Here is a 26,874-nt window from a genome sequence, read left to right on the forward strand (position 1 = left end):
AGGGCAGCAATCTGCCTGGAGCCACAGTTCCCCATTTGAACCCAGGGCTGTTCCCTCCACAAACCTCTGTCAGGAGCTCTCTGCACAGGGTGCACTGAGTGGCTGCTGTGACTAGGAGATGGGGTGTCACAGGCCAGTGGCAAGAATGTCAAACAAAAAATGACCCACAGCAGAGCACAACTGTGGTGAGTGGCACAGAGCAGGGAGCAGGGCGTATGGTGGGTCTGACCCAGTCTGGGAACAGGGAGGGCTTCTCTGAGCCGGTGGCCCTAATTGACCTTCTGGAGGGAGCAAGCCAGAGAAGGCAGCAGGGAAAGGGCCTTCCAGGCAGAGGGAACAGCATAAGCAAGGGCCCTGAGGCTTGAGTGGGCTTGGGTTAGCATAGCCGGAGCGAAGCAAACACAGGTGGAGCAGAGTTGCCCACATGCCCTGTCCCACCAGTCACCCATAAGCCCGATTTTCAAACAAACTTTCCGGCACTGCCCAGCAGGAGGCATATGGGAGCCAGGCGGGATTCACCCAAAGCTCTGTGCCAATCCACCGGCCAGTCTGGTCAACACAGGAAGTGAAGACTCATCTCCCCCAGACCCTCTTCAGGGATGGGCACACCCAGGGCACAGGCTGGACCCCTGGCTTGTGTCTGCATCCAAAGCCAAATGGCTTTTGAAGTCCTCAACAGGTTCTTTGCATACAGGGGGTGGGGAAGGGCAGAAAACCAGGTACAGCAGCAGGTGGGGGCTCAACCCCACCCTCCTGGGAGAGGTACTTCTACTTGCATAAAAAGCACCATCTGGGTCTGGGTGGCCTGGTTCCCCAAACTCACCTCTGGGGACCCCTAACCTGAAGCAGGAGGGAACAGTGGTGCTGGGAAGTCCTTGACTTTGCACACAGGTGCCAGGCTGAGGACCCCCAGCTTTCTGCTCTGGGCCTCGGCGGGCTGGGTCTGCAGGAGAGCAGGCCCTTGAGGCCAGAGGGCTCGGTACTGTTCCCGGCCCCCAGGGGCAGACTCACCTAGCACACATCTGCTGAGCCGCAGAGGCCCTGTGCCCTCCCTAATTGCTTTTGTGGCACAAATTAGGGCCCTCACCTGCCGCCCTACGAGCTAATCAGCTTGGAGATGGTCTACCTCCCAGCTGAGCTCACCCCCAGGGGGATGCAGGGCCCGAGGCTCATACTCAGGGGGCCTGCTTCGTCCCCAGCTGCACTAGATGAGGGGGCCCTCCTCTCCCGGTAGCAGCTCCTCCTCCTGATTGCCGTGCTGGCCCCTCAGGATCCAGGCTTGTTTGCTTTTTCACATTACTAGGAATAATGATAACTTAATAAAAACAGTGCTGGGAAACAGTTCGTACTATATCCCAGGCAAGGCCCTCATGTTTGTTCAACTAATCCCCAAAGCTACCCGGGTGTGGTTTCTACTGCTGATCACATTATACAGACAAGGACACAGAGCCCTGAAGAGGCAAGGTGGCCAGTCAAGGTCACACAGCAAGTAGGAGCTCACAGCACGCCCCTGCCAAGAACAGGTGCCCACACCCCAGACGCAGCTCAAATGACACCATTGCAGAAGCTCCCAGCTGCTCCCACAGATGTCCACAGGACCCCACAGCTCTGTCGCACCTGTAGGTGGACATGTATTTGGCTTATTTATTGCCTGATTGACATTCGTCTCTCCTGCTGGACTGAGAGGGTCACAAGGCCAGGGACATCATGTCAGTCTGTCTGGGGCACTGTTGTGATCCTGGGGGCCAAGCACAGCACTGGGCACACAAGAGGGGCTCAGATGTCTGCCTAATGGAAGCACAGAAAGAAGTAAACACCATCTCTTCTCAGCAAGCGTCTCCCTTGGGACCTGGGGACACCACTGGGGTAAAAGCCCCCAGCCATGGAGATGGCTGGAGAGGGCAGATGGGGAACGGTACCTGAGCTGAGGATGGGGGGCCGGGTCTTGGGGGGCCGGGACCCCGTCAGGGAGTTGGTGCTGCTGTGGCCACTGCTGTTGGTCCCGCCACCCTTACACGTCAGCTGCAGGGAGGAATCCTGGCCAGGGATGGAGATGGACTTGGCAGTGGATGGCGGCCTTGGGAGGACAGATGGGTGTGACTGGGGTGCCCCACCCCTGGGGTCAGACAAAGACAGGGGAGACCAGAGCCGGGAAGAGTCCCTTCCCCCCTCCCCAGTGCCCGGGATGGGGAGCCCTGCGACGTGCCCCACAGGCAGCCCGCAGCAGCACTCACGTCTTGAAGCAGGGATCTCCGGAGAGCAGGAACATCCCGATGGTGACCTGTGTGAAAGGGGGAGAAATCAGCCAGGCCGTATCCACCCCCAGCCCGGGCACCTGGCCGCCCTGCGGCTGCCCTGCGCTGGCCTCCGACGGGCTTGGACTCTGGTCCTGTCTCCGACCCCTGCTGGCCTGATGAGGCCACTGAACCTCACTGAGCCCGTTTCTCTGGTGGATGAACTGATCCTAACACCCGCCTCGTGGGCAGTGGAGAGGACGTAGCGAGAGGAGGCTGCGCTCGGCTTGGGCCCGGCAGAGTAAGCAAGTAGCGCGTCGGCCGCTGTTGTTTCGGAACTGCCATGAGACGGTGAGCCCCTGAAGGGAAGGGGCCACCTGGCTACTCTCCGGCCTCCTCCCTGCTCCCAGGGCAGGCAGGAGGCAGGCTCACGAAGCCCACCCAGCCCAACATGAACAGGGTGGGGATGCGGCGTTCACAGAGTCCAACACAGAGGACAGGGGCTTGGTGGAAGTTTACTGAGTAAAATAAAGCAAGAAGCCCTCAGAAACTTCATATCTACTGGGCAGATTTTGGCAATGGCCTAAACAAAGCAAGGTTTGGGTCTCTAAATCTTGGCTGAGATGCAGTGACAGGCAGAAGGTGATGGGGTGCTCAGATCCCAGGGCCACCACCAACAAAAATGGAGGCCATTGAGTTGAGGCTTTTTGAATGGAATATTTTATTTGGCTATGATAGCGGCCTACAAAGTAGGTGACAGCCCCAGGCTACAGACAAAGGAATGGGGATTCAGACCCAGACTCAGGGAAACGACTGCACAAGGCCCCGGGGGCAGGACGTGAGCCCCTTCTGCCTGAACGCACCAGGCGAGACTGAAAGGCACCCAGCACAACTAGCCCAGCCTGGGCCTTCTCGGTGCCTCCACGTCCCTCTGCGCAGGGCCCAGGAGGCCCTGAAGCCGCTACCCGCCACCTAGTCCTGGCTCTGCTCCAGGCACAACACACTCCTGCTGGGTCAGCTCACAGGGGCGTGGGCAGGACAAGCCTGATTCCTCAGCCAGGTGGAAGCGTGTGGAGACAAGAGAGGCGTGCTGACTGGCAGCAGATGCCAGGAGGTAAAGAGGCGCTGCCTGGGGTGAGCGAGCTGCCCGGCCACCAGAGGCCTGCATGCGGCTGGGCCCTCCGAGCAGCCACCCTCGGTCTGCCCAGTCGAAGGACGGCAGGTTCTCCTGCTCACTGATGCCGCCTCGTGTCATGTGGGCAACGGCGCAGCTGAGCCTCGGAGTCAAAAGGCTGGGGGTCAAGCGCCACCTTTACCTGTGAGCCCAGGCAAATGATCCAACCTCTGTGCCTCAACAAACCCCTGTGCAGCACTGGGGCCAGTAACAGAAAGAACGCCCGTGGGGCTGTTGTCAGGCATCATGAGGTAAGAGGCGGCAAGCAGTCAGCAAAGCTGGGCTCACCAAACCCTGAAAGAGGCTGTTGGGGTCCTCCCATGACCCCCTGATTATGCTGAGAAATACGCCAGTGGCTGAGCCAGGCCTGTGGTGATGGTTTCCTGATCCCAGGGCCAGGACGTTCCCAAAGTCACTCACTGCGTGTCTGGGGTGAGAACCTGTACTTTCAAAACCTGCCAGGGTCCTTGCGGAGGAGACATTCGCCCTGCCATTTGGCGGGAGGGGGCCAGAGGCAGCACGCCCATACCTTGAGGATGGAGTTGTCCTGCCGCGTGTTCTTCGTGTCATATCCTTCCAGCAGGCAGCAGCGCACGGTGGAGCCTGAGCCTGCAAACTCGGCCAGGTTCAAGTCAGCAAAGCCCAGCTGGGAGGGACGGAGGAGAGTGTGGGAAGCTGCAGGAAACTGGGCTCAGGGTGGCAGCACAAGGGTTAACTTGGCAAGGTGGGGGGGCGGGGGCAGGGCCGGGGGGCAGAGCCCCTGGATCTCCACACAGCCCAGACTGCATGTTGCGTAACTAGCACCCAAGGACAGAGGCCCTAGCTCCCATCCCTGAGCTGCACAAAGCGCCCTTTGTGCCTCATCCCAGCGTGCACCGGGGCAGAGCCTGAGATGAAAGGACATTGTTGTTGTGACACAGACGCATTGTTCCCTGGGAAACAAGGCTGTGCTGTGGGAGCCGTGAGGCCAGCAGTGGGGGGAGGGAAGGCCGTGGGAACTTGGTGTTGGGGTGGGCGGCGGGCACTCCGCAGGGTGGGCAGGAGCCGCTTGTGGAGGCTGGAGTGAAGGGCTCATGGGAGCTCTTGGCTGCTCCTGGGGTACAGAGAGGAGCAAGGGGTGGGGAGGGAAGTGGGAGAAAATGTGAAAACAGGGCATAGGGGCTCCAAAAGTCTCTCAGGTAGAAGCCAAGTCTGCCAGACCTGGAGGGGAAACTAAGGCAAAGGTGGAGGGGTGCTGTGATCAGGCACTTGGGGGACAACCAAACCCCACAGGGAAGTTCACTAAGCACCTGTCGTGTGCAAGTCCCCACCTCAGCATTCAGGGGGACACGCACAGAAGCAAGCGCTCAGGTGCAGATCCCACCCTGCCATCGACTTGGAATGACCCCCATTTTACAGACAAGGAAGCTAAAGTTCAGAGAGAAGTGACTTGCCAGGGCCCCATACAGCACACCCAGCAGAGCCAGGCCTGAAACGAGGCCTGCTCAGTGTCAAGCCTCACTGCCTCTCTGGGCTTCAGTTTTCCCCTCTGGGTGAGGGGAACCGGGCCTGTAGTGGGCCCCTGATTAGAGAACAAAAGGGAAGGACCTGGCAGGTCCCGCACATGTCATAGGTGCCCAGTAAATGTTTGCCAGGCGGAGTGGGATGTTCTGCTGTTTGCTGGTGGTTCCTTTGTAGCTGGGCAGCTGTCCTCACCCATGTGAGTCAACAGGAGGAGAAATTTCCACTCGGACAGCCCCCTCCAGAGCCCAGTCCCAGGCACTCTGCCCTCCACTTCTGGAGAGGGACATCAGCACCCTAACCGGGGCAGGGCACACAACCCAGAGCGCCGAGCTTCCTGGGCTCTGGTCAGGGGGAGGGAACACACTGGGCAGGGTGAGGGGAGGCCAAGCATTTCCCCTCTGGACTAAGCCCACCTCTGTTGCCAGGCCACATCCTACAGGCCACAAAGGGTGGACCAGGAGTCCCCAGAGAGAAGGGGTTGGGGCCAGAACAGGCTTATTCAAAGCCAGAAGTAACCCTTCCAGGGCCATCTTCTCCCACTTTTCCTAGAAGGCTTGATGTGTGGGGTTGAACTGTCTGTGGGTGCCGTGAAACCTGGCAACAAAGGGGGACTGGCCAAGTCACCCGTCACCTGGCCATGCAATGGGACATGGCCACTGTGGACAGCAAAAGGGAACTTGTGATGACATGAAAACATGCCCACAACATATCAGCAAGTCAAAATCCAAGTTGCAGATATCCGTTTAGAACAAGTCCCTTTTGTGTATTTAAAACTCATCCTGTCTGCATGTACACAAGTCACATATAGGGTGCTCATTTTCCATTTCTCTAATCCACATGCATATGTTCTATTCACTACTCTGCATGTATATTTCTTTTTTTTTCTTAAAAGGTAAAACGAATCCAAGAGGAAAGGGTCTGGTGAGCAGGCCTGGAGAGGAAAGGGGACAGAAATTTTCCTTGTCACACTACAATCTTCTGTACCATTTGTGTTGCAACAAGTATATGCTGCCTTCATATTAAGTGCTGAGACTACCAATAAAGATATTTCCAAAATAATACCTCTGATGTATCTCCTCTTTGGGGCGGAGATGGGGCTGGGAGTTCTGGGACCTCTGTCATGCCTGTCCCGTCCCACCCCACCCTATCCACAGCCCCGTCATCCAGCCCCCTCACCTTGGAATAGGTCTTTCCGCCTTTCAGCTCCTGCAGAGACAGACACAAGCACTGGGGTGAGCAGGGAACCCAAAGGACCTCATGCATCGCCCTAATTCCCCTTGGATCTGACTCTAGGGAGGAGGACATGAAAAGGGACAGGGCAACCCAACATGTTCCCTGGGGGCTGGGCCCGAAGTTCTAGGACCGGTGGCCCCACACCCTCCTTTTGGCCTTGGGCTCACAGCCCCAAGCCCAGGCCCTGAAGCTGGCCTCACCTTGCGCACCGACACCCGGAAGATGCAGGGGTCCAGCAGGCCAGTGGCTGGGTTGGCACCCATCTTACACACGAAGGTGAACCTCTTCCGCCACTGCACACAGTTCTCCTGCACCTCCTCCCTGCAGGCCAGACAGACAGTGAGCATAAGCATGCGGGTCAGTGCTGGAGGCGCCCCGTACTGGGCAGGGCTGCCCTTCCGGGAAGCAGGAAGCTGGAAACTGGCCCTGCTACCTCCAAGTGGCAGGGGCAGGGAGCTCCCTTCCCACTCTGTGTTACAAATATGCTTGTGTAAGTGTAAAAACAAAAACAAACATAAACTATAATACAAAATGAAAAGACACAAGGCAGGGTGAGGTCAGGCTGGGGCAGCTTCCCCCTCCCTCTGATCCCAGTCCCCACTCCCTTGTTCTGTGGCCTTAGGCGGCTCCCTTGGCTGCCATTACCCCCACCAGCCAGGCTCCCAGCCAGGCCTACCAGCCCATTTCACAGATGAAGACACCAAACGAAGCTAGGTAAATAGCCCAGGATCACCCAGCCAGGAAACAGCTGGCCCTAAGCCCAGTGGGGCCTGGCTCCAGAGCCCCGTCCTTCACCACTAATAACAACCAGGATCACGCTAATGCTCACACCGTGCCTCCCATGTGCCAGGAACCACTCAAAGCACTTTACAAAACCAGCCGCCTCTGGAGCCTGCTTCAAGTGCTGGGATTCCTGATCACGCCAACCCTTCCAGCAACTGTCGGGGGCACCTACTATTGCAAGCCCAGTCCCATTCAGACAAACCAGGAACTCAGAGGCGAAGGCTCTGGACGGAGGTCCACCACCGGAAAAGCAGAATAGGGACTTGAACCCAGCAGCAGGCTCTGGCTGCCAGGTGCTTAACCCTCACGGCACCAGCACTGAGACACCCAATTGCTTCCACACTGCCAGCTCCCCTGGGCCTGGGGAGTAGGACCTAGCTGAAAAAGTCAGCACTTTCTTAAGTGCCCTGGGAGTGAGTGGGAGCCAGCGACATGAAGGTGAACCTGAGCCCCTCCCAGATGCGGTGGGGCCTTGTTAGGGCCTGGGAGTGGCCATGACATGTAGCAGAGAGATGAATGCTGTGTCTCTGCACAGCTCCGTCCTGCCTGGTGCTCAGGAAGAGGTAACCACGGAAGGGAGGGGCTGGCATGAGAGAGACGTTATCTCGGTCTCATCCCACCTAACAGGACGGCCAAGTGGGCAGCTGAGGAAGTGACCGCTCCACATCCCCGGGGCCCAGAGAGCCCAGGCTAGCTGCCAGACTGCGGTCTGAGGGTGGAGGGTGAGTGCAAGCGGAGCATCTCCTGACCATGGTCTAATTTGCTTCTCAGAGCAACTTCAGCAGGTGGGCTCTATGCCACTCCCCTCTGCAGCTGAGGACACTGAGGTCCCCAGAGACTGCCCAAGATCACACTGCCGATGACTGACAAAGCAGGATTTGAACCCAGGACTGTCTGGCTGCAGAGGCAGAGCACTTGGCCATCACCTTGGCTCCCAGGCCATGGAGCCCGTGAAAGCCTGGCAGGCAGAACCCACTGGGGGTGGGCCCAGCAGTGCCCTGCTATGCGCCTGAGGCATCCACCCATGTCTCTGAATGCCACGTATGCGCTAGGCACTGGGCACCGCAGTGGACTTTATCCACAGACCCACATCTGACAGTTGCCCAGTGATGACTCAGTGTCACCATGAGAGCATGGGGGGAAGGGGTGAGTCAGTGAAGGTGACTGGCCTGGGAAGGTCACATTCAAGCTCAGACCCAAATGAAGAATGGAGAGCAGCCTGTGGGGGAGGCAGTTCCAGGCAGAGAACAGCAGGAATGAGGAGCTGATGTACTCCTGGTTTCCTTGGCCCTGAAAGCCCCTGAGCTGAGCCACGCTGAGGAGCCCCCGGCTCCACAAGCCTTCTTCCCGTCCTGTCAGAGCTGTGACAGGGGAACAGGACTCGGGCCAGGCACACCTGGGCTCACAGCCTTACATTCCTTGTGTGACATGGGCTGGGGCTCAGCTTCTGTCCTCTTCCATAAAATGGGCACACCACTCACTCGTGGGCACCTGGGAGCATTCAGTGAGGTGAGCCTGGGGACCTCCATGCAACATGTCTCATCTGATGAAGATGCTGGGTATCCAGAGGGACTCAGTCGCCAAAAAGCCCCAGCCTAGCCTGTTAGGAGGGTGCACTCCAGCACCCCCAGCAGCCGAAGACTGGGGACATCCCAAAGAACCCACTAAAACGCTATTAGGACACATGAGTTCAGCAAGGTTGCAGAATACAAGGTCAATATACAAAAACCAATTCTTTCTATATACTAGCAAGCATCCACAATGAAATGAAGAAAACAATTCCATTGCACATCAAAAACAATGAGATATGCAGGAATAAATTTAACAAAAGAAGTATAAAACATATAGTCTGGAAAGAAATTCAAGAAGATCTAAATAAATGAAAGACATCCCACAGTCATGGATCAAAAGATTTAATATTGTTCACTCCCAAACTGATGCGCAAATTTAATAGCACAATCCTGATCAAAATCTCAGCTGGCCTCTTTGCAGAGATCTGACAAATTGACTCTAAAACCTTAGAAATTCAAGGAAGCAGAATAGTCGAAACAATCCAGAAAAAGTAGAACACAATTAAAGGATTCACATGTCTTGATGGCAAAACTTTTACAAAGCTACAATAATCAAGAAAGAGTGGCCCTGGCATAAAGATAGACACAAAGACGGATGGAATAGAATTAAAAGCCCAGAAATAACCTTCACATTTACAGTCAATTGGTTTTCAACAAGGATACTCTTTTTAACAAAAGTTGCTGGGACAGCTGGATATTCACATGTATAAGAATGGAGCAGAGCCCATTTCTCACACCGTATATAATAACTAACTCAAAATGGACCAAATGCCTAAGTTTAAGAGCTAAAACTATAAAATTCTTATAAGAAAGTATAAGGGTAACTTCTTGATCCAGGATTAGGCAGTGGTTTCTTAGATATGACACCAGAAGTACAAGGGAGTAAAGAAAAATACAGAAATATTGACCTCATCAAAATTAAATTTTTTGTGACTCAAAGACCACCATCAAGAAAGTGTAAAGACAACCCACAGAATGAAGGAAAATATTTGCAAATCATATATATGGTAATGAACTTGTAGCTAAGAATATATAAAAAGTACTTACAACTCAGTAATAAAAAGACAAATAACCCAATTAAAAATGGGCAAATAATCTGAATAGACAGTTCACCAAAGAAAACATACAAATGGTCAATACGCACCTGTGAAGATAATCAACATCATTAGCTATCAGGGAAACACATCAAAACTATAATGAGTTACCACTTCACACCTACAAGACGGCTGTAATCAAGACAGATAATGACAAGTGCTGGTGAGGAGATAGAGAAACTGGAACCCTCACGCAAAGCTGGTAGCAATGTTAAATGGTGCGGCCACTGTGGGAAATAGTCTGGCAGCTCCTCAAAAGGTTAAACATAGAGTTACCAGATACTCAGCAACTCTATTCCGAGGAATATGAATAGAGAAATGAAACGTGTCTACATAAAAACATGTGCACAAGGAGAGAAATGAAACATGTCTACATAAAAATGCAAACACAAATGTATATTGCAGCATTATGCATAACAGCCAAAAAGTGGAAAGCAACCCAAATGTCCATGTACTGATGACAGGATACGTGGAACGTGGTCTATCCCGACATGGAACATTTTTTGGCGATCAAGGGAAACTAAGCACTTAAACATGCTACAATGTGGATCAACCTTGAAACCATTATGCCAAGTGAATGCCAGTCACGAAGAATTACACAGTGGATGATTCCATTTATATGTAATGTCCAGAATAGGTAAATCCTTAGGAGACAGAAAGACGTGATCACCAGGGGCTGTGTCCGTTGGGAGAAAATGAGAAAGGACTGTTAACAGGTATAGGATTTCTTTTGGGGGTGATGAAAACGTTCTAAAACTGACTGTGGCAATGGCCACACAACTCTGTGAATATATTAAAAACCACTGAACTGTACACAAAAAAATGGGTGAATCATGGGGTATGTGAATTACATCTCAATAAAACTGTTACCAAAAAAAGCAATACAGGGTAAGTCAGAAATTCAGAGAAAAATGGCAAAAACAGGGCAGGGAAGGCAGGTAGGGAGCACTGGGTAGAGGTGAGAGGTGACGGCTGCTACTTAGGGTGGGTGGTTAGGGAAAGCCCTTATGGCAGTGACATCTGGGCAAGGCCTGGAGTGAAGTCAAAGACTGGGAAGAGCTGTCCAGGTGTGGGAATGGCGAGTGCACAGGCCCGAGGCAGAAACCTGCTTGGTAACAGAAAAGCTGCATGGAGGCTGGTGGCTGAGCGGGACTAGGGAGGAACGGAGGGGATGTAGTCGGCCAGGGAGCAGAGGCTTAGCTCATGGTGGACCTCCAGGGCCACGGGGACGACTTTAATCTTACTCTGACAACAGTTGTCTTGTCACTGTGGCTTCTGGCTTTAGACAGAGGCTAAGAGCAGCCCCAGAGGGGGAGAGAAGGGCAAAAAGAGCAGAAACACTTGCTAAACCGTCAAAGGCCCAAGTATGAAAGCAGGAGAGGCTGGGGGGCAGCCGCGGCTCCCGGGTGGACCAGCGGGTCTCCACCCACCCGCTCCGCGTGACCCAGCCCCGGCGCTGAAAGCAGGTGCTGGAGACTGGAGGAGGGGACCGCCAGTGCTGGGCGTGTTAGAACACCCAGGGAATTAGGGTTAGCACTTGGGAACAGAAGCCGGTATCGAAGCGAGGGCTCTCTCCCTTCCCTCTGAGTCAGCCGTGGGAACACCAGGCCAGGAAACCCGAGGCCCGCTTGCGGTTCTGCGGTGGGCCGGGCCAGAGAAAGCCGCACGAAGCCCCCGCAGGCTCAGGTAACAGGCATCTTCCTCTCCCCCCATGGGAAGGCGGGCCAGGGCAGGGCTCCCCGGATAAGCGCTGGGCCTCCCTCTTGTTTCCACGGAGTGCTGACCGCACACTATTAAATGCCACCATTCCCGTGGGAAGAGCTGGCAGCCTCGCCCTGGCCACCCCAGGGGGTCATAAGGGTAAAATAAACATCTCGGCAGGGGCTATGTCTCCAGGGCCTACGGTGTGTCACCTGGAATTCTTCAACGTTGAAAATCGGGGGTTACTGTGGCCTACTTTACAGGTAGGAAAGTGAGGCTCAGAAAGGTTGAGTAAGTCTCTCACAGTCACAGATCTGTGAGGTGCAAACACCCTGTGTCAGCCCCAGGTCCATCTGTGTCACAGAGCCAGAGATGGCACAGCCAGGACTCAGACCTGCGGCCACCTCCAGGATCCCTCTGGAGAGGGGGCGGAGCACCCCAGGTCAGGTGGGATGCAGTCCCAGGCATTCCCAAGGCAGGGATAATGGGGGGAGAGGAACACAGGCTCGGGGTGGGGTGGCGTGTCATTCATTCAGAAGGCAGGAATGAGGATGCCAAGCAGGGAACCATGAGCCCCAGGGTGGGAGCTGGCCGGGCCAGGTTTGAGGAAATCTCAGAGACTTGATTCACTTGGAAACCTTTTTTTAAGTACTTAAGAGGATCAGGTACTGCTGATCTAGGGACATATATAGTGAACACAACAGAAAGAAGTTTCCTACCTTCAAGGGGCTTATAGTCTGGCAGCAGGTAGGAGACAGATAAAATGAGGCAAACACACATCAGATGGTGGTAAGCACTATGGAGGAAAAAGGAACCAGGGACAGAGGCAGGCAGTGCCCAGATAGGGGGAAGCATGAGGCAAAAACGGCCAGGGAAGGAGTTGATGGGAAGGTGACATCTGAGCAATGAACTGAAGGAGGTGAGAGAGCGACCCAGGCAGATACCTGGAGGAAGAGCAGTCTGGTCATGAGGAACAGCAAGTGCAAAGGGCCAGGGGTGGGAATGTGCCTGCCATGTTTAAGGACGGCAAGGAGGCCAGTGTGACTGGAGCAGGGTAAGCTTGGAGAGCGTGGTGGGAAGTGAGATCAGAGAGGAAATCTTGACCCCTGACTTACAAAGGGGCTGAGTGGAGGTGCTGGCAATCATGGGCTCCATGCATGCATAGCGAGTAGGCAAGGACAGAAAAGAAATAAGGGTGTGGTAGGAGGGGTACTGTGTCCTCTTCTTTCTTTTTTGAACTAGAAGCATCAGTTGTGACTTTTTCTTTTAAAGTATTCCTGAGGGCGGGAATAAACTCCTACTGGAGTCCTCAAGATTGCAATGCGGTCAGAGGCCACAAATCCACTGTGGGCAATGACCCCCAGGAACAGCACGGGCCCAGTGCAAAACTCCTGAAAGGGGCCTAGGATTGGAAAAGCTGAGTGCCACCTGGCACCCGCTGTGACCTTGATGGACTGTGGGCCCCGAAGACAGGGATTCAGCCTGCCTGGGCACAGTGAGCTGCCACATACTCCACATACAGTGACACTTAGCACAGTGAGCTGCCCGTCTCAGAAAGAGGCACAGCATGAAAACATTAAAAACAAATGAAGAAAAATCACAAATAAGATGTTCATTAAGAAAGCACAGGACTGTGCCTCCCCCTCCTTGCTCTGCCGATGTGGCTCAGGACTGGGTGGGAAACTGGAACACAAAGGGGACGACGAAGCCAAGCCGAGAGAGGCTGTCCAGAAGCCCGGAGCCTGGGATCTTGGCCGAGGGCTTGTTCCATCTGCACACCGGCACCAAGAGGCAATGGCCCAGGGGAAGAAGGGAGCTCAAAGCAGGTCTGGCTAAGGTGAGGGACTGCTGGGGTCATTTTCTTCAGTCCTGTCCAAGAATCATTTCTATACTCAAAATTTAAACGGTAAAGGGATCTGACTCCTCATCTGCATGATTTAGTGCCTGGGCCCCCCTCGCCTTCCCGGCAGGACCAGGCACTCCCTTGGTGAGAGATGAGAGCGGCCGCAGCCCTGGCCAGCCAGGGCTTTCAGGGCGTGAGTCCCCAGCTCCACGCTGCCAGGGATGGGTAATTACAGAGACTGGGTTTTTAGGGAGTTTCATTTTTAGCTGTAAAATGTACAGTTAGATGTCCAAATCCCAGAGAGGCAGAGCAAGCCCTCCACCCACCACAACCCGCGGAGTGGCCAACGGTGTGGCCGAATTCAGTTATTCCTGGGTTGCCCTGAAATAGGGCAGAGCACCCCACCAGGCCGCCAGGCTCGTGTCCTCCGGCCAGCAGAACTCTGAGAGCTCCCCTGGCCCAAACCCCAGCCGGCCTCTGTTACGCATCCACAAAGACTTACTGTGGGTGCCGGCTTGGACCCAGGCCCATGTGGTGGGAGGGACTCAGGGGAAGCAGACCTCCTGGACGAGCACCCAGCTGGGTGCTGGGTTCAGACACCACACAACCAGTGACTGGTACCAGCTGCCAGCCTCCAGAAGGTGGAAGAGGCCAGGGGGGTGCTGAGCACACAGGGGCCTGGCTGGGGCAGGGATGCCAGAGCTGGGGCCAGCTGATGTCAGCTGGGGGAACCTTCAGGGGGGATGTCACAAGCAGTGCGCACAGCCCAGGAAGGGCCAGAAAGGAGGTGGCTCCCAGGAAGAGGCAGAGGAGGCGAGGGGGTGGGATCCGGCTGGGGAGTGACCCTGGGAGGCCACCTCAGGGAGCCCTGACTTCTTCGTCTCAAATGGGGAAATGTGGGACTTCCAGCAGGAGCCGCCCTGGAGTCTGAGCTCCATGCTCCCCTGAGGCCAGCTTATTGCCACATCCCTAGCACCTGGCCCAGACCAACATCACTGCCCGGGAAGTATAAGGTCCCAGAGCCTTGGCAACCCCACGTTTCCATCATGCAGGTGACAAGGGGTGAGTACTATGGGAGACACTTTCTGGCCACAGGCTGCCCACTGGGTCCTTGCAGACGGGACCTCATGCAGACAAGACCTCATGCAGACAGGGCCTCTCCCCGGAGTGGGAGCAAAGCTGAAGTATGGCTGGCAGTTGTCACAGGGGCATGAAGCCAAGAGAAGGGAACCTTGGGTACCTGTGGAGCAGCTCATGGAATGGGCTCTGGCGTGACCCCACGCCCACCCTCAGCCCTTCCTTCACCTTCCCAGCCACCTGACTGCAAGCACGTGTCGGCCTGTGTAGTCACCACTGTGTGCCCAGCATGGAGCCCTGGCCTGGCAGGGAGCAGCTCACTTGTAGCCAGCTCACTTGTAGCCACAAGCACAGGGTGAGGGTGATGAGGCCCAGCAGGACAGGGCTTCTCAGACTCAAATGAACACTGACAAATCCTTGGCTTGTCACAAACGAGGATTCCCAGGCCTGCCAGGACTATCAACTCCACAGGACAGGGCTTCTCAACATCTGTGCTACTAACATTCTGAGCCGGGTAATTCTAATTGTTTTCAGGGGGTGTCCAGGGCATCCTAGGATGTTTAGCAACATCCTGCTGGTAGCACAGATCCAGCTGTGACAACTAAAAATGTCTCCAGGCATTGTCAACTGTCCCCCCAGGGGGGAAAGTTACCCCTGCCTGAGAATCACTTTTTAAACAAGATCCCAGGTGACTCTGATGCCGGAGCAGGCACCCAGCCAAGGCAGGACACATCCACAAGAACTGAGAGGGGCCTCGGGGCCCTCCCAGCCCCCGCTGTACTCCTGGGGTCCCGAGAGGGCCAGCCCCTCTGATGAGAGGTAACCAGAGCAAGGCGCCATCACAGAAGCCCCCCCGGCAACAGGGCCCCTGGGAGCTGCTGCAACACCCAGCCTCGCCAGGCCCACTCTAGGCTCTCCCAGTCCTTGGCTGGGTTCCTGGAGGAGCAAGTGGTCCTGGTGATGCAATCAAGGTTCCCAGCTGATGAAACCCAGCCCAGGCCAGGAAAGGCGAGTCTAATAAGGAAACAATTTAAATTGACAACATCTGCCTGTGCTTCCCTGAAGAGAAGAGAGTACAGCCGTCTTGGGAGGGGCCTACCCCGGGGACCAGCAAAGGCATCCACCCAGGGACTGCAGGGTGGAAGAGCCTCCATCCCAGCAACGTGGCCAATGTGGCAGGCCAGCAGCAGGTGGCTCCTGCCAGGAATTCCGGGCCGCATGCAGGAGGAGCAACTTGTTGCAGTTCTGACCCAGCCCTCCTTCTGCGACATGAGGCAGCAAGAAGTTCCTAGAAGCCAGGCCACCCTGTGCTCGACACTGGAGTGCTCCAAAGAGTCACCCAGCTGCCCCAAGACCCCTCTCTGCTACATGAGTCCTGAGGGTGGCGGCTGGGTGTGAAGGTAGGTGTCAGCAAGTGACCTGCAGAAGTACAGAGGGAACAGGACACTGGGGACTTCAGAAACTCCAAATCGGTAAAGGGGGTAGGTGGGGAGCCAGCCAAGTCACCAAGGCTTGCTGGGGAAGCAGCAGGTCAGCAGTAAGGGTTCTGGAGTCAGACGCACCAGGTTTCAAGCCCAGGTTAGTCCCAAGCCCAGTAACCCTGAGCGGGATCACAAAAAGAAAAGTGGGCAGGTGCCACCTTCCCCATTTTACAGACGTAAGCATGAGCCTCCCTGCTCTGCCTTCCACACCCAGAGTCAGGCTATGCCGGCAGACTGGGCTTCCCCGTGGCCCAGGCAAATGTCCGTGGATGCTATTCTCAACGATGCCAATGGGCCACTCCCTCCCGCTCTCACAGCCTGACAGGAGAGCAGGCCATTGATGGGATCTCAAGTAAACCACTGGCTTTGGACCAAGCGCTGGTCCAGTCCCACGCACCTGGGCAAAGATGCCCCCACCACCCAGCCTGGCTCCTGTTTCCCAGGCACCTCCTGTGTGCCAGGTGCTGCTCGGGCATGCATGACCACCACCCACTACACAGACAAGCAAACTCTCAAGAAGTCCACAAGTCACACAGGAGTGAGGGGTGATCTGCATCCCCAAGCCCTACCTCAAGAGCCCCTGTGAAGGTTCCTATGGCCAGGATTATCACCTGGCCCTGGTTGCCTAGCTCACTACACACGTGTGGGCAACACGTCGTTATTGACTCTATAATAAAGAGCCCTGCCCAGTGCTCTGGGCAACACGGTGGCATGGCTGCAGGAGAGCAGAGCAGAGGCTGGAGTTGTGGCAGTGCCAAGAACAGAGGCCCAGAGGCAGAGACTGGCTTGATGCACACAGACTCACGGGATTCTAGTGACTGACCTGCCACCGTGGGAATAAAGTTGGGTATAACCCATTCACCCCAGGAATGTTGTACTGTCATTTCTTTGGTCACACTGAATCCATAGTGAGCCTGCCTGGGGCTGAGACTCACTGGCAAGACAGCCTTCCCCACCCCTTATTCTGCAGGACAGCTGGAAAAATGCACCGAGACAGCAGAGTCGTTCTAGGGGACTGTGGCATCAGTCAACGTCCCCGTGCTTTGTGGGCTGACCCTTCACTGCAAGTCTCAATACCAGGGAAGACGTGGCCTTGAGACCAGGCTCAAGCTAGAGGGGTAGTCATGGGTCAGAGTGCATGGGGGGGCATGGCACTGGGCCAAATCTGTCAAGACCTTTTGGTATCAGGGACCAAGCTAGGTCAGTCCAGGGTCAAAGGGAGAAGTAGGAAAATGTTCCATAAAACTTTATAACATCAGCTTCCCACTTCCTGAGCATGTTCTACTTATCAGGCGCTGAACTGGGAGCTCTCCCTTCCTGATCTCCCCGAGTCCACAGCCCAAACCTGGGAGAAAGGTACCATTATCTTCATGTCACAGGTGGGGAAACTGAGGCCCAAAGCACAGATGCCACCTACCCCAGTTCTGCTTGGAAAAGGACTGTAATCTGGACCCACAACTGTCTAACCTCAGAATCTCAAACTGGGCCCCCACGCCAGGGCTGGGCCAGGCTAAAGGCCCTAGAAATCCAAAGTAAGAAGACGGCCAGGCTGTGGTAGTGACTTCCCCCACCCCCGCCAACCCACAGCTGTGGATAACACAGAGCCAAGGGCTTAGGTCTGCCCAGGGAATTTCCCTTCCCAAGCCCCACACCCTTGACAGGCCTGCTCGCATGTCATGTGCACAGAAGGCAAAGACCAGAGTTCAAGGGCAGGCTCTGCCACCCACCGGACACTTGACCTCTCTGGGTCTCAGTGACTGCCCTGCCCGTCTCACAGGGTTGCTGAAAGGCGTACATTGGCTGCCACCCTCAGGAATCACTCTGCGGCGGGTGGTTCGGCAGGAAACCAGGCATGCGTGGCCCCTGACAGAGTGCACAGCTCCCCCACCCTTCATTGCCCCAAACCATGGGGTCAGGACATTTCCCCAGTCCTTGAACCTCGCTGGGATGTCCCGGGAAGTGGACCAGCAGGTGGCCCAGGCATGCCTGCCTCTCCTGGCTGACTCACACCTGGGTGGTGTTTGAATCACCCAAGGAAGGGAGAAGACAGGAGGGAGGGATCCCCATGCCTAGGGCCCGGTTTCTTGAATGGCTGGACTCAAGCGAGTCGGGGGGCTGTCCTTGTCCTCTCGGCCCCTGCCCAGCCCTACAGCCTTTCCCAAAAGCACCCTTCCAACAATTTGGCAGGACAAATCACTTCCTCTTCTGGGCCTGGGTCTTAGGTATGAAAACAGGGGTGGGGGTCTGGGGAAAGGGCTATAGTGTCTCAGGGCATGGAGGTCCCAAAGGCAGGTTTGCTCACTGCTGCTTCCTGTGTCCTGAGGACAGCACCTGGCACATAGTAGGTGCTCAGTAAGTATCCAGTGACTAAATGAGTGACCTTCACAGCCCTGCTTCCAACAAGGACTGCCCTAGGCCTTCTTGCACTCATATACCAGTTGTGGTAGGCCACTCCTCTAGCTCTCTGCAGTCTGAGAGGTCAGGGGTCATTGCCAGCCCCAGATCTGCCCCCAGGTGTTCCCACTGCTTCACACAGCACTCTTCATGGCTCCATGGACTTCTGAGGTGACCAGGGAATAATAAGGGACCAGAGTCACATCTCCTCACATAGGTAGCACAGACTCAGACATGTTTTACCAGCCATATTCAGTAGCCCTCTGAGATCCCAACCATAGAACAAAGGGCTCGGGGTCAGGTGGGACCAGGAGGCCCTGACTCACCAACCTCCATCTCCTCCCTAGACACCTGATTCTCCTGCAGACCCCAGAACCGACCTGTCATTCATTTAGTACATACACATTAGCTGAGCACTTACTATGAGCCAGGCCTGAGCAAAATACTGGGAATACATCCAGAACAAGGGAGGCCTTGCTCTTGCCTACATCCAAAATGAGCATGGCCATTCTCACCCCCATCCCAGGGATTCCTCTTTAGCCAATACTAAACGCTCAGGAGGTGCTGGGGCACAGGGTCAGACCTTCTCCTGGCATTCAAGGAGGGTACCCGTCTCCAAAGACAGGGGCCAGGGCCAGAGCAGGGAAGAGGGGCTGAGGCCTCTCTACCCTCGCTGTGCTCAGCACTTCTGATGGCTGATGTGTCTCATGGTCTCCTTGGGCTCAAGGGCCCCAGGTCAGGGACCAGAGCTGTCTTGGCCATCGCTGGGCCCAGGGCCCAGAGCAGGGCCAGGGCAGCAGCCTGGTTCTAATCACAAAGGCTTACTGGATGGGTGAACCACAGGAAGAGAGAAGAGAAAAAACTACAGAGAGAGAGGAGCGTTGACCTTTCTTTTCTGCTCTCACCCCTTCCATAATTGCTCTGGATTAATACCAACCTTTATTGAGCAATTACTCTGTACCAGGGGCTATGCTGGGTACACAATGGCTGCTAACCCATTTAATTCAAACACCAAGAAGGGGCTTCTCACCCCATTGATGAATAAAGCAAGGCTCAAAGGGATTCTGTGGCCTGGCAGCCCTCAGGAGCCCTCCTCCCTAGGAAGTGCCAAGCCCCACAGCTCCAGCAGCCCCTGCCAGGGTTTACAAAGGCAGAAGAATCCCCAGCCAGAGAAAACCGTTGGCAGCTGCCAAGATGAGTTATGGCCTCATAAACAGGAATGATGTGTATCAGGTTAGGATGAGTCAGGCTGCCTCACAAGAAAGACCCTGGAAGCACCCGAGGACCTCCTCCAGACTTCCAGGCACCCAAAAAGGCACCACGTTTTTGTCTAGAGGATTTGGTGTCCAGCACCTCCAAGGGTATGGGGTGTCTCAAGGCTGGTTCTGACACACAATGTGTGCACACAGCTCACAGTGTGTTCTCTGAACAGCCCTGAGTAAGCAACCGCTCAGAAGCAGGACTATAGTCCCTAGAAGCCCCCTAGACATGACCACAAGCCAGCAAAGGGAACATCATCCTGACTTGCAGCAGGCTGGGTTTCTTCATCAGAATGCTCTTGAACTTTATGTAAACGGCATCACCCAGCCGCTCTTGTCTCCGGCTTATTTCCCACACAATGTTTGTGACACCCATCCGCCGCTCTCGGCGTGAGCAGCAGCAGCTGTGCGTTCTCACTGCTGCACAGTAGGTGCCACTTTTGTTTTTAATCATCCATGATGATTCTGCAACCCGGAGCCTCAAGCAGTCATCCCCATGGCTGCCCTTGGTGGCCTTGAAATACACACCTGACTCTGATTTACCCATTCTGTGGCTCCTCACTCAGGGAAGGTCCAGGCCCCTCCCCGGGGGCCCCCCACTCCAACCCTCCAGGCCGCGGGCTCTTCCCTGCCGGACACTCTGCCCTGGGCTGCTCTTCTCCCACCACCAGCCAACCTACAGGTCCCTGGGACCAAGCGCAGGATCACTTCCCGAGGAAGGGCCCTGTGAGGGCAGGGCTGTGTCCCCAGGAGCCAGCATGGGACCCCACACTAGGCACTCAGGAAATCGCCCCTGAGGGACTCAGGGGTGGGGCAGCTGCAGGTGCGCCGTCTCCACATGTCTGCTCTCAGAGAGGAAGTGGTGGGAGGTGAGACAACTCGCCTGTGAACAGGACCCAGCTTCTGCCTTCACCAGGACCCTCCCCAGAACTGCAGGCTGCACACATTCTCCTCTCTTGGCAGGTATAGTCTGTTCTCAGCTGCCAAGCGCCTGGCACTGTGATGAGCAGGCGGCCCTGATCTAGGCCGCCCTCCCACCCCCACATGAACACCTCCACCCCATTTGATGGCAGAAGCAGCAGAGGTTAAAAGAACAAGGCCTTCAGCCATGGCTTCAGAGCAGTACGCAGCTGCCAAGGACCAACTGCAGAGGCGAGGGTAAGCCCCAGCCCCCTCTGTCTCCCGCTAGGAGCAGCCCCAGCCCCTCCGTCTCCCCACCCTGCTAGGAGCAGCCCCAGCCCCTCCGTCTCCCCATCCTGCTAGGAGCAGCCCCAGCCCCTCCGTCTCCCCACCCTGCTAGGAGCAGCTCCAGCCCCTCCGTCTCCCCACCCTGCTAGGAGCAGCCCCAGCCCCTCCGTCTCCCCATCCTGCTAGGAGCAGCCCCAGCCCCTCCGTCTCCCCACCCTGCTAGGAGCAGTCCCAGCCCCTCCACCTCCCCATCCTGCTAGGAGCATCCCCAGCCCCTCCGTCTCCCCATCCTGCTAGGAGCAGCCCCACCACCACAGTGCCCCAGATGCCTCTCAATCATAGCCTCTGAGCCCAGGGTGGGCCCAGCTGCCTAGTATGCAGGCAAGAGCTTCTCCTGACACAGACTGATATCTCTGGCACCAGAGTGAGGAGGGGCTGGCCCCAAGCAGCTGGTGGTGGCCAAACACCATCAGCGCCCACACTGGTTTAGTGCCAAGGGAGAAGAGTCCTGGCTCTGTGCCGGTGCCAACCTGTGGCAGCAAGCCCCAGGACTAAGGTGTAACAGAGGTCCCTGCTGCCCACAATCTGGGAGGAAGCTAAGAGGCATGGACGGGGGCCCTACTGTCCTGAGATGAGGGCCCACAGCATGTGTACAGGGCCAAAAGAGGCCAAGAAAGGCTTCCCAAGAAAGGGAGGCAGCTCTTAGGCTGAGCAGTTCAGCCAGTGGAAAAAGTGGGGGAAGGGAGACTGAGTTCAAGGCAAGCACAGAAGAAAGAACTAGAAGAGCAAGGTGTGAGGGAGGGGGGGAGGGCCAGGAGTAGCAGGGGCCTCCCACCCACTGAGGGGCCCCTGGCCCCTCCACTTGCCCTGGCTTTCTCCCTGTTCCCTAGCAGTCTGACACATGCCCTTGACCTCTTGTGGGGAGCTGTCTTCTGCCTGCCAGAGTAGGTCCTAGAGCTGGCTGTGCAGAGGGCCCCTTCCCACAGGCAGAAGCCCCCCGCACCCCGCTACAGCCCAGCTCCATGCAGGGAGTGCTCCAGCTCTCACTGGCTGAGAGCCAAACACCCCAAGGCAGGGCAGGTTCAAACCAACTGGGGCAAGAACGCACACCGTCCCCACCCCCACCAGGGACCCTGAGCTCTGCCTCTCAGAAACTATGTATGCTCCTAGCCTATTCCCACCCCTCCGGAGGGCAGGGAGCCCTGCTCAGGAGGACCCTCTCCCTGCAGCACCCCAGTCAGTCCTGCCCCACAGGGAAGTGCCAGCTGCCAGAGGGGCAACGAAGGTGCTCCATCCAGCCCTGCCATGACTCAGCCCAGGGCTGGGAGGACAGACTGCAGCGTGGACCGTGCTTCCACCACGCGCCGGGAGCCGAGCTGGACGCTTGGCAGACATTATCTCACTGCATCCTCCCAGGAACACCAGGAGGCAGGCACCAGCAGCCCCACTTGGTAGGGAAGGCCGTGGAGGCTTCGAGACTAAGCCCCTTGCCCAAGGTCACACAGGCAGCCAGAGGTGGGACCAGGAAGTCCTCCCCGGGCCTGGGTGCGGGGAAAGGCACCAGCCTGATCAAACAGGCAGGAAGTCCTTCATCCGAGCTGCTTCCAACTGATGAACCAAGTAGGCTGGAGGGGGCTGCCGGTGGGCCACTTCCAGCTGACATCTGGGCGGGGTGGGGGGCGGGCAGTCCCAGGCCTGCATGTGAGAGCTGTTCTCAGCCCCCAGTGCCAGAAGAGGCTCCCAGCAAAGTCCAGGCGTTTGCGACCACAGGGCTGAGCAGACACCAACGCCAGGCACAAGCTGGGCGGCCTCGAGCCTCACCAAGGCCACCAATGGCAGGATGTGACCTCATGGAGAGCCAGAAGGCCCGGGGTATCTGGGGCCCTGGGGGCAGGTATGTGCCACAACTCAAAGTATGTGCCAGGTAATGAGTTCTGAGCCTCTTTCTAAGCAAATCTGATGTCTCTCCCCTGCTCAAACCTCTCTGTGGCTGCCTGGTGATGAGGATAAGTCTTCACTGGTCGCCGTGGGTATTATACTGCCCAACCCCAGCAGCAAGCAAGTGACTGCAGGGTCAGCACATGGCAGTCACCAGACTCCACATACTGAGTCCACAGGCTCCTGAGGCCCATGAGGAGACACACTAGCAGCCATCACAGGGCCCAGGCAGGGATTCCTGGATGCAAGTCAGTGCTTCCAGGTACTGAACAAGCAGAGCTCAAAGGCACTCTGGGCCAGCAGACACACAGTGTGGCTGCAGCAAAGAACCTCTGGCCACAGTGGCTCCCAGGGCAGTGCTCGGAGCGAGAAGCAGGCCTCGGAGGATAGCCCTGGCTCTACAGAGCCAAACCACCTCACACCAGGGTTCCACTGCTGGAAGGCAGGTGGCGGGGGCTGCCAGGATGGCACCTGTCAATGGTGTGGCCAGCTGGTGGCAAAGGCCGAGTCCAGGAGCATACACCAAGGCCAGGCACAGACTGACAGCCTCAGGCCCCACCCAGGGCACCAGCAGCCTGGCCTGACCCCACAGAGAGCAACAGCTGGCCTGGTGCCACAGTCTGGCTGCCAGAGGCGGCCTCTGCGGCCTGCCAGCACGATTCTCTCTGCAGGCACCCGCCTCCTCAAGTCCCCCAGCCTGCACGTGGAAGGCCTTCCACAGGGGCCCCAGGGACCAGGCTGGCCCAAGAAAAGCAAGGGAGGCAGACCACGGCCAGGGATCCAAGCGGGTGCAGTGGGTCAGCAGGCAGCCCATGGAAGAGGCGGCCGCCAAGTCCCTTGGGGCAAACGCTGCCATGTGGCACTGTTGCCAGATCTTCCAATTTACAAGAAACCAAAAGTCTGGATTTTTGTGCTGTCAAAAACTATTAGAGCACTGTATGGCATCACAAAACCCGGCTGCATGTGGCCCCTGCATGCCCCCTCAACTTCCAACTTCCAGTACAGACTCCGTGCTGGGTGTGCCAGGCACTTCGGGGTGAGGAAACGCCCTCTGTCTACCAGGTTTCTCTCCAGTCTGCCCACTCTTCTCCCTCTGCCCACCACCTCGCAGCCAGGCCAGCACAGCCTGCCCAGCCAACTCCAACTGTCCCTTACTGGGTGCCTTGCATCTCTCTACCTGACAGCCAAGAGCCATCACCCTAATCAGCAAACCAGGCCACACCACTCCCACCTACCGGCTGGACCCCCAAGGCCAGACACAGTCCAGCCTGGCCACCTGCCTCATTTACTCCAGCTCCTCCCGGCCTGTTGGCTGAGGAAGCTCTCCCTGCCAGTCTCCTCTAGGAAGCGCTTGCTGTAAGGTAAATCAACGCCTCCCTCTTGCTCCCTCCCCTGGCACCACCAGCCACGTGCCGGGGCAGACACAGGACCAATGCCAGCTCAGCTGGGTGCAGAGACCTCCCGGGATGTTCAGGATTCTTCCTGCATGAAGGACAGGCTGACTTGAGGCTAGAAGCCTGCCTCCAGCCCACCCTGGGGAGACCACAGCCTGGCCTGGCTGCTTTCCAACTCGCCAGACTTGGCTGGGACCTCTGCATCTCTTCCCGGACCTCAAGGAAAGCCTCCCAGAGGCTGTTTCGGATGCATCCGCCTGGAAGGCCTCCAGGCAGGGACCTTGGCAAATGCCCACTGTGTCCCAGTGCCAACCCTGGCCTCAAACCCATGGCAGTGACTTCAATAATGGTCCAGGGCCCCTTTTCCTCAGATCTCACATGGCACTCACCAGACCTCACACACGGAGTCCACAGGCTCCTGAGGCCCGTGAGCAGACACACTAGCAGCCATCACAGGGCCCAGGCAGGGCTTCCTGGATGCAAGTCAGTGCTTCCAGGTACTGAACAAGCAGAGCTCAAAGGCACTCTGGGCCAGTAGCTCAGGGCCTTGAAATTATCCAAATCTGGACTTTCCTGTACCACCCAACCTACTGAAAGAACCTTCTTCAAAGGTCTGGGAACATCACATGGGGCTGTAGCTGCCTCCAGCCCTCTGCCACCAAGGCCACACAGGGCTTGGGAACTGGACCTGCCCAAATTTAAGTCACAGCTCTGTCACTACTGGTTGAGTGACACAAGCCATCACTTTATGTCTCCTGATCCATTTTTTCATCAGCTCATGGACTCAACTGGTAACATATTCCAAGAGCTCAGCAGGTCCCTGGCATGCGGTAGTGCACAAAGGCGGTTTAAACCCTAATAATAAAAGGGTTATTTTCCCAAGTGCATTATCAGCCAGGTGACCTCTGGCATGTGGCTTCACCTCTCTGCGTGCCTCTCCTTATGGCTGAGAAGATTAACAGACATACCATTCACAAAACACTCAGCACGGCACCTGGCACATAGCAAGGGCCCTCAGAACATGGTAGCTATGAGGACCGAGGTTCACTAAGGAGGCCTCAGAAAGATGAGGCTGGGGAATAGTGTGACATACCACCTGTTCTACCTGCTTAAATTGGGTCAGGCTGGAGCTGTGTCCCCGGCTGTTGCCATAGCACCCAACACACAGAGAAACACTCCAGCTAGGAGGGTGGGGGCTGCAGGGGTGGGGCCTCAGGACTGTTTCACTCAGACACCACCCCTGCCCCCACCACCACCAGTCTCTGAGCCATCTCAGGGGTCCCTGGCATTGTGGGGAGTATGCTACTGGATCTGGGCCCAGGATATAAACAGGTCTTGTCACCCCTGACTGTACCCCAGCTCCAAAACAATGGGGCCTTGGCGATCTGGAAGGGTGGGCTGTGAGGTGGGGCTCCCAGGCTGCAGTCCAGGCTGGGTGGGAGGGGAGTAGAGTGGGTAGGACCCCAGGGACCCCCATCATCTGGACAGAAGCCAAAGCAACTCTATGCAGCCTCAGGTCGCAAAATCTCTGTCTACTCCCTCCAGTCACTTGTGCCCAGCAGCAAACAGGCTACAGGGCCCACTTAGGGCCCAGCGTTGGGGGGGCTCAATAACTCTTAGTTTTTCAGCCCCACTCAGGTTTCACCCAGGATGAAGGCTAGGAAAGGCTGTTTGGGATTAACCCAGTTCAGGGAATCCATGGCCCCTTGCCAGGAGGGAAGAAGGGGAGGTAATCTCTGTTGTCCGAGGCCTGGAACTTTCCAGATTTTCCAGGATGAGAGGGCAGGTTTAGGGCAATGGAAAGGCTGACTGGTAGGATGACAGTGGCCTCAAGGGCCTGGGAGGCCAGGTGAGACCTCAGCCTGGGGCTGAATACCAATTCCCCAGTGGACCCAAGACCCTGCCCCACCTGCAGCTCATATAGTAGGCCCCCGGCTGACTCCAGTGGTGGTGGTAGTGGGTGCGCTCCCCCAAGATCTGGGACAGGCTGGGCCTGGGGTCTGGGCCCCTTTGCCATAGTAATTACAACTGCTGCAGCAATTTGCAGCCAGACATGGTATATGCATTATCCATTCCCCCCACAACTTTAGGGATACATATGACTTCTCCCATTTCTCAGAAAAGGAAACTAAGGTTCAAAAGCAGAACACGGTAATGGTTAAAAGCACATCCTGAGTTTGAATCTGGACTTGGCTATATTAACTCAGGCAAATCACTGTCTCTGGGCCTCAGTGCCCACCTCTGGAAAGTAGGGATAATAATCCTACAAACCCCCCTGCAACCTTCATCCTGCTCCATGGCACAGTCAAGAGGTTAAGGGAGAGCTGCTAGTAAAACAGGGAGCACAGTGCCAAAACTGCTGCTTCTTGGATTCAGAGAGGTTAAGCAACCTACCCAAGGTCACCCAGCCAGTGAGTACCGACCCCAGGCCCTAGCTCTGAGCACAGCCCTTTCCATGAAACCTTGGGCCAGCGTGTGGGTGACCTCAGGATCACTAGCTTCCCAGGCAATGGAGGATGTGCCACTCACCCCCACAGCAAAGGGAAGCCCTTGTCTGAATTCCTCAGATAAGCATCTCCCAGAGGACTGGGGAGCCTGAGCCAGCCAAGTGCACAGAAAAGGCACCCCACCCTGCCCACACCAGAGATTCCTAAATCTAGGTTACACTGTAAGGGTTCCTTCTCCTTCTCTAGCAGAACAATAGCCCACCAGATTCATCCAACAGGTCTCTAAACAGGCCAAGTTCAGTTGACAGCTACCTCTCATGAGGTCCCTGGCAAGCCACTTACTTCCTCTTTCTGGGCCTCAGTTTCTCCATCTGTAACAGACACCTCCATGTCAGAACCAAAAGGCAGCTCCAGCTAACTGGGCCCACAAGGAGGCCTGGGAAGCAAAGGCATAGACTAGGGAAGGGAACCAGTGTGTCCCAGGCTCAGTGCCAGGTCCTACACTGCATTCTAGGCCCTGAAACTTCTGCACAACTTTGACAGAGACCTGTAATGGTCCC

General features: G+C 56.3%; 1 protein-coding gene across 2 annotated transcripts in view; it reads right to left on the reverse strand.

The window, feature by feature from the left end:
* Positions 1 to 26,874, reverse strand: part of EEIG1 (estrogen-induced osteoclastogenesis regulator 1) — a 33,061-nt gene that overhangs the window by 5,228 nt on the left and 959 nt on the right. For both annotated transcript variants that reach the window (XM_036913813.2, XM_036913812.2), the window contains exons 2-6: positions 6,345 to 6,465; positions 6,088 to 6,117; positions 3,938 to 4,054; positions 2,235 to 2,281; positions 1,920 to 2,077 (exon numbers count right to left, since the gene is read on the reverse strand). In XM_036913813.2, coding sequence (XP_036769708.1) covers positions 1,920 to 2,077; positions 2,235 to 2,281; positions 3,938 to 4,054; positions 6,088 to 6,117; positions 6,345 to 6,465 — 473 coding nt within the window. The remainder of the gene's footprint in view (positions 1 to 1,919; positions 2,078 to 2,234; positions 2,282 to 3,937; positions 4,055 to 6,087; positions 6,118 to 6,344; positions 6,466 to 26,874) is intronic.

This window comes from Manis pentadactyla, chromosome 3, assembly GCF_030020395.1.
Source record: "Manis pentadactyla isolate mManPen7 chromosome 3, mManPen7.hap1, whole genome shotgun sequence".
Lineage (NCBI taxonomy): Eukaryota > Metazoa > Chordata > Mammalia > Pholidota > Manidae > Manis > Manis pentadactyla.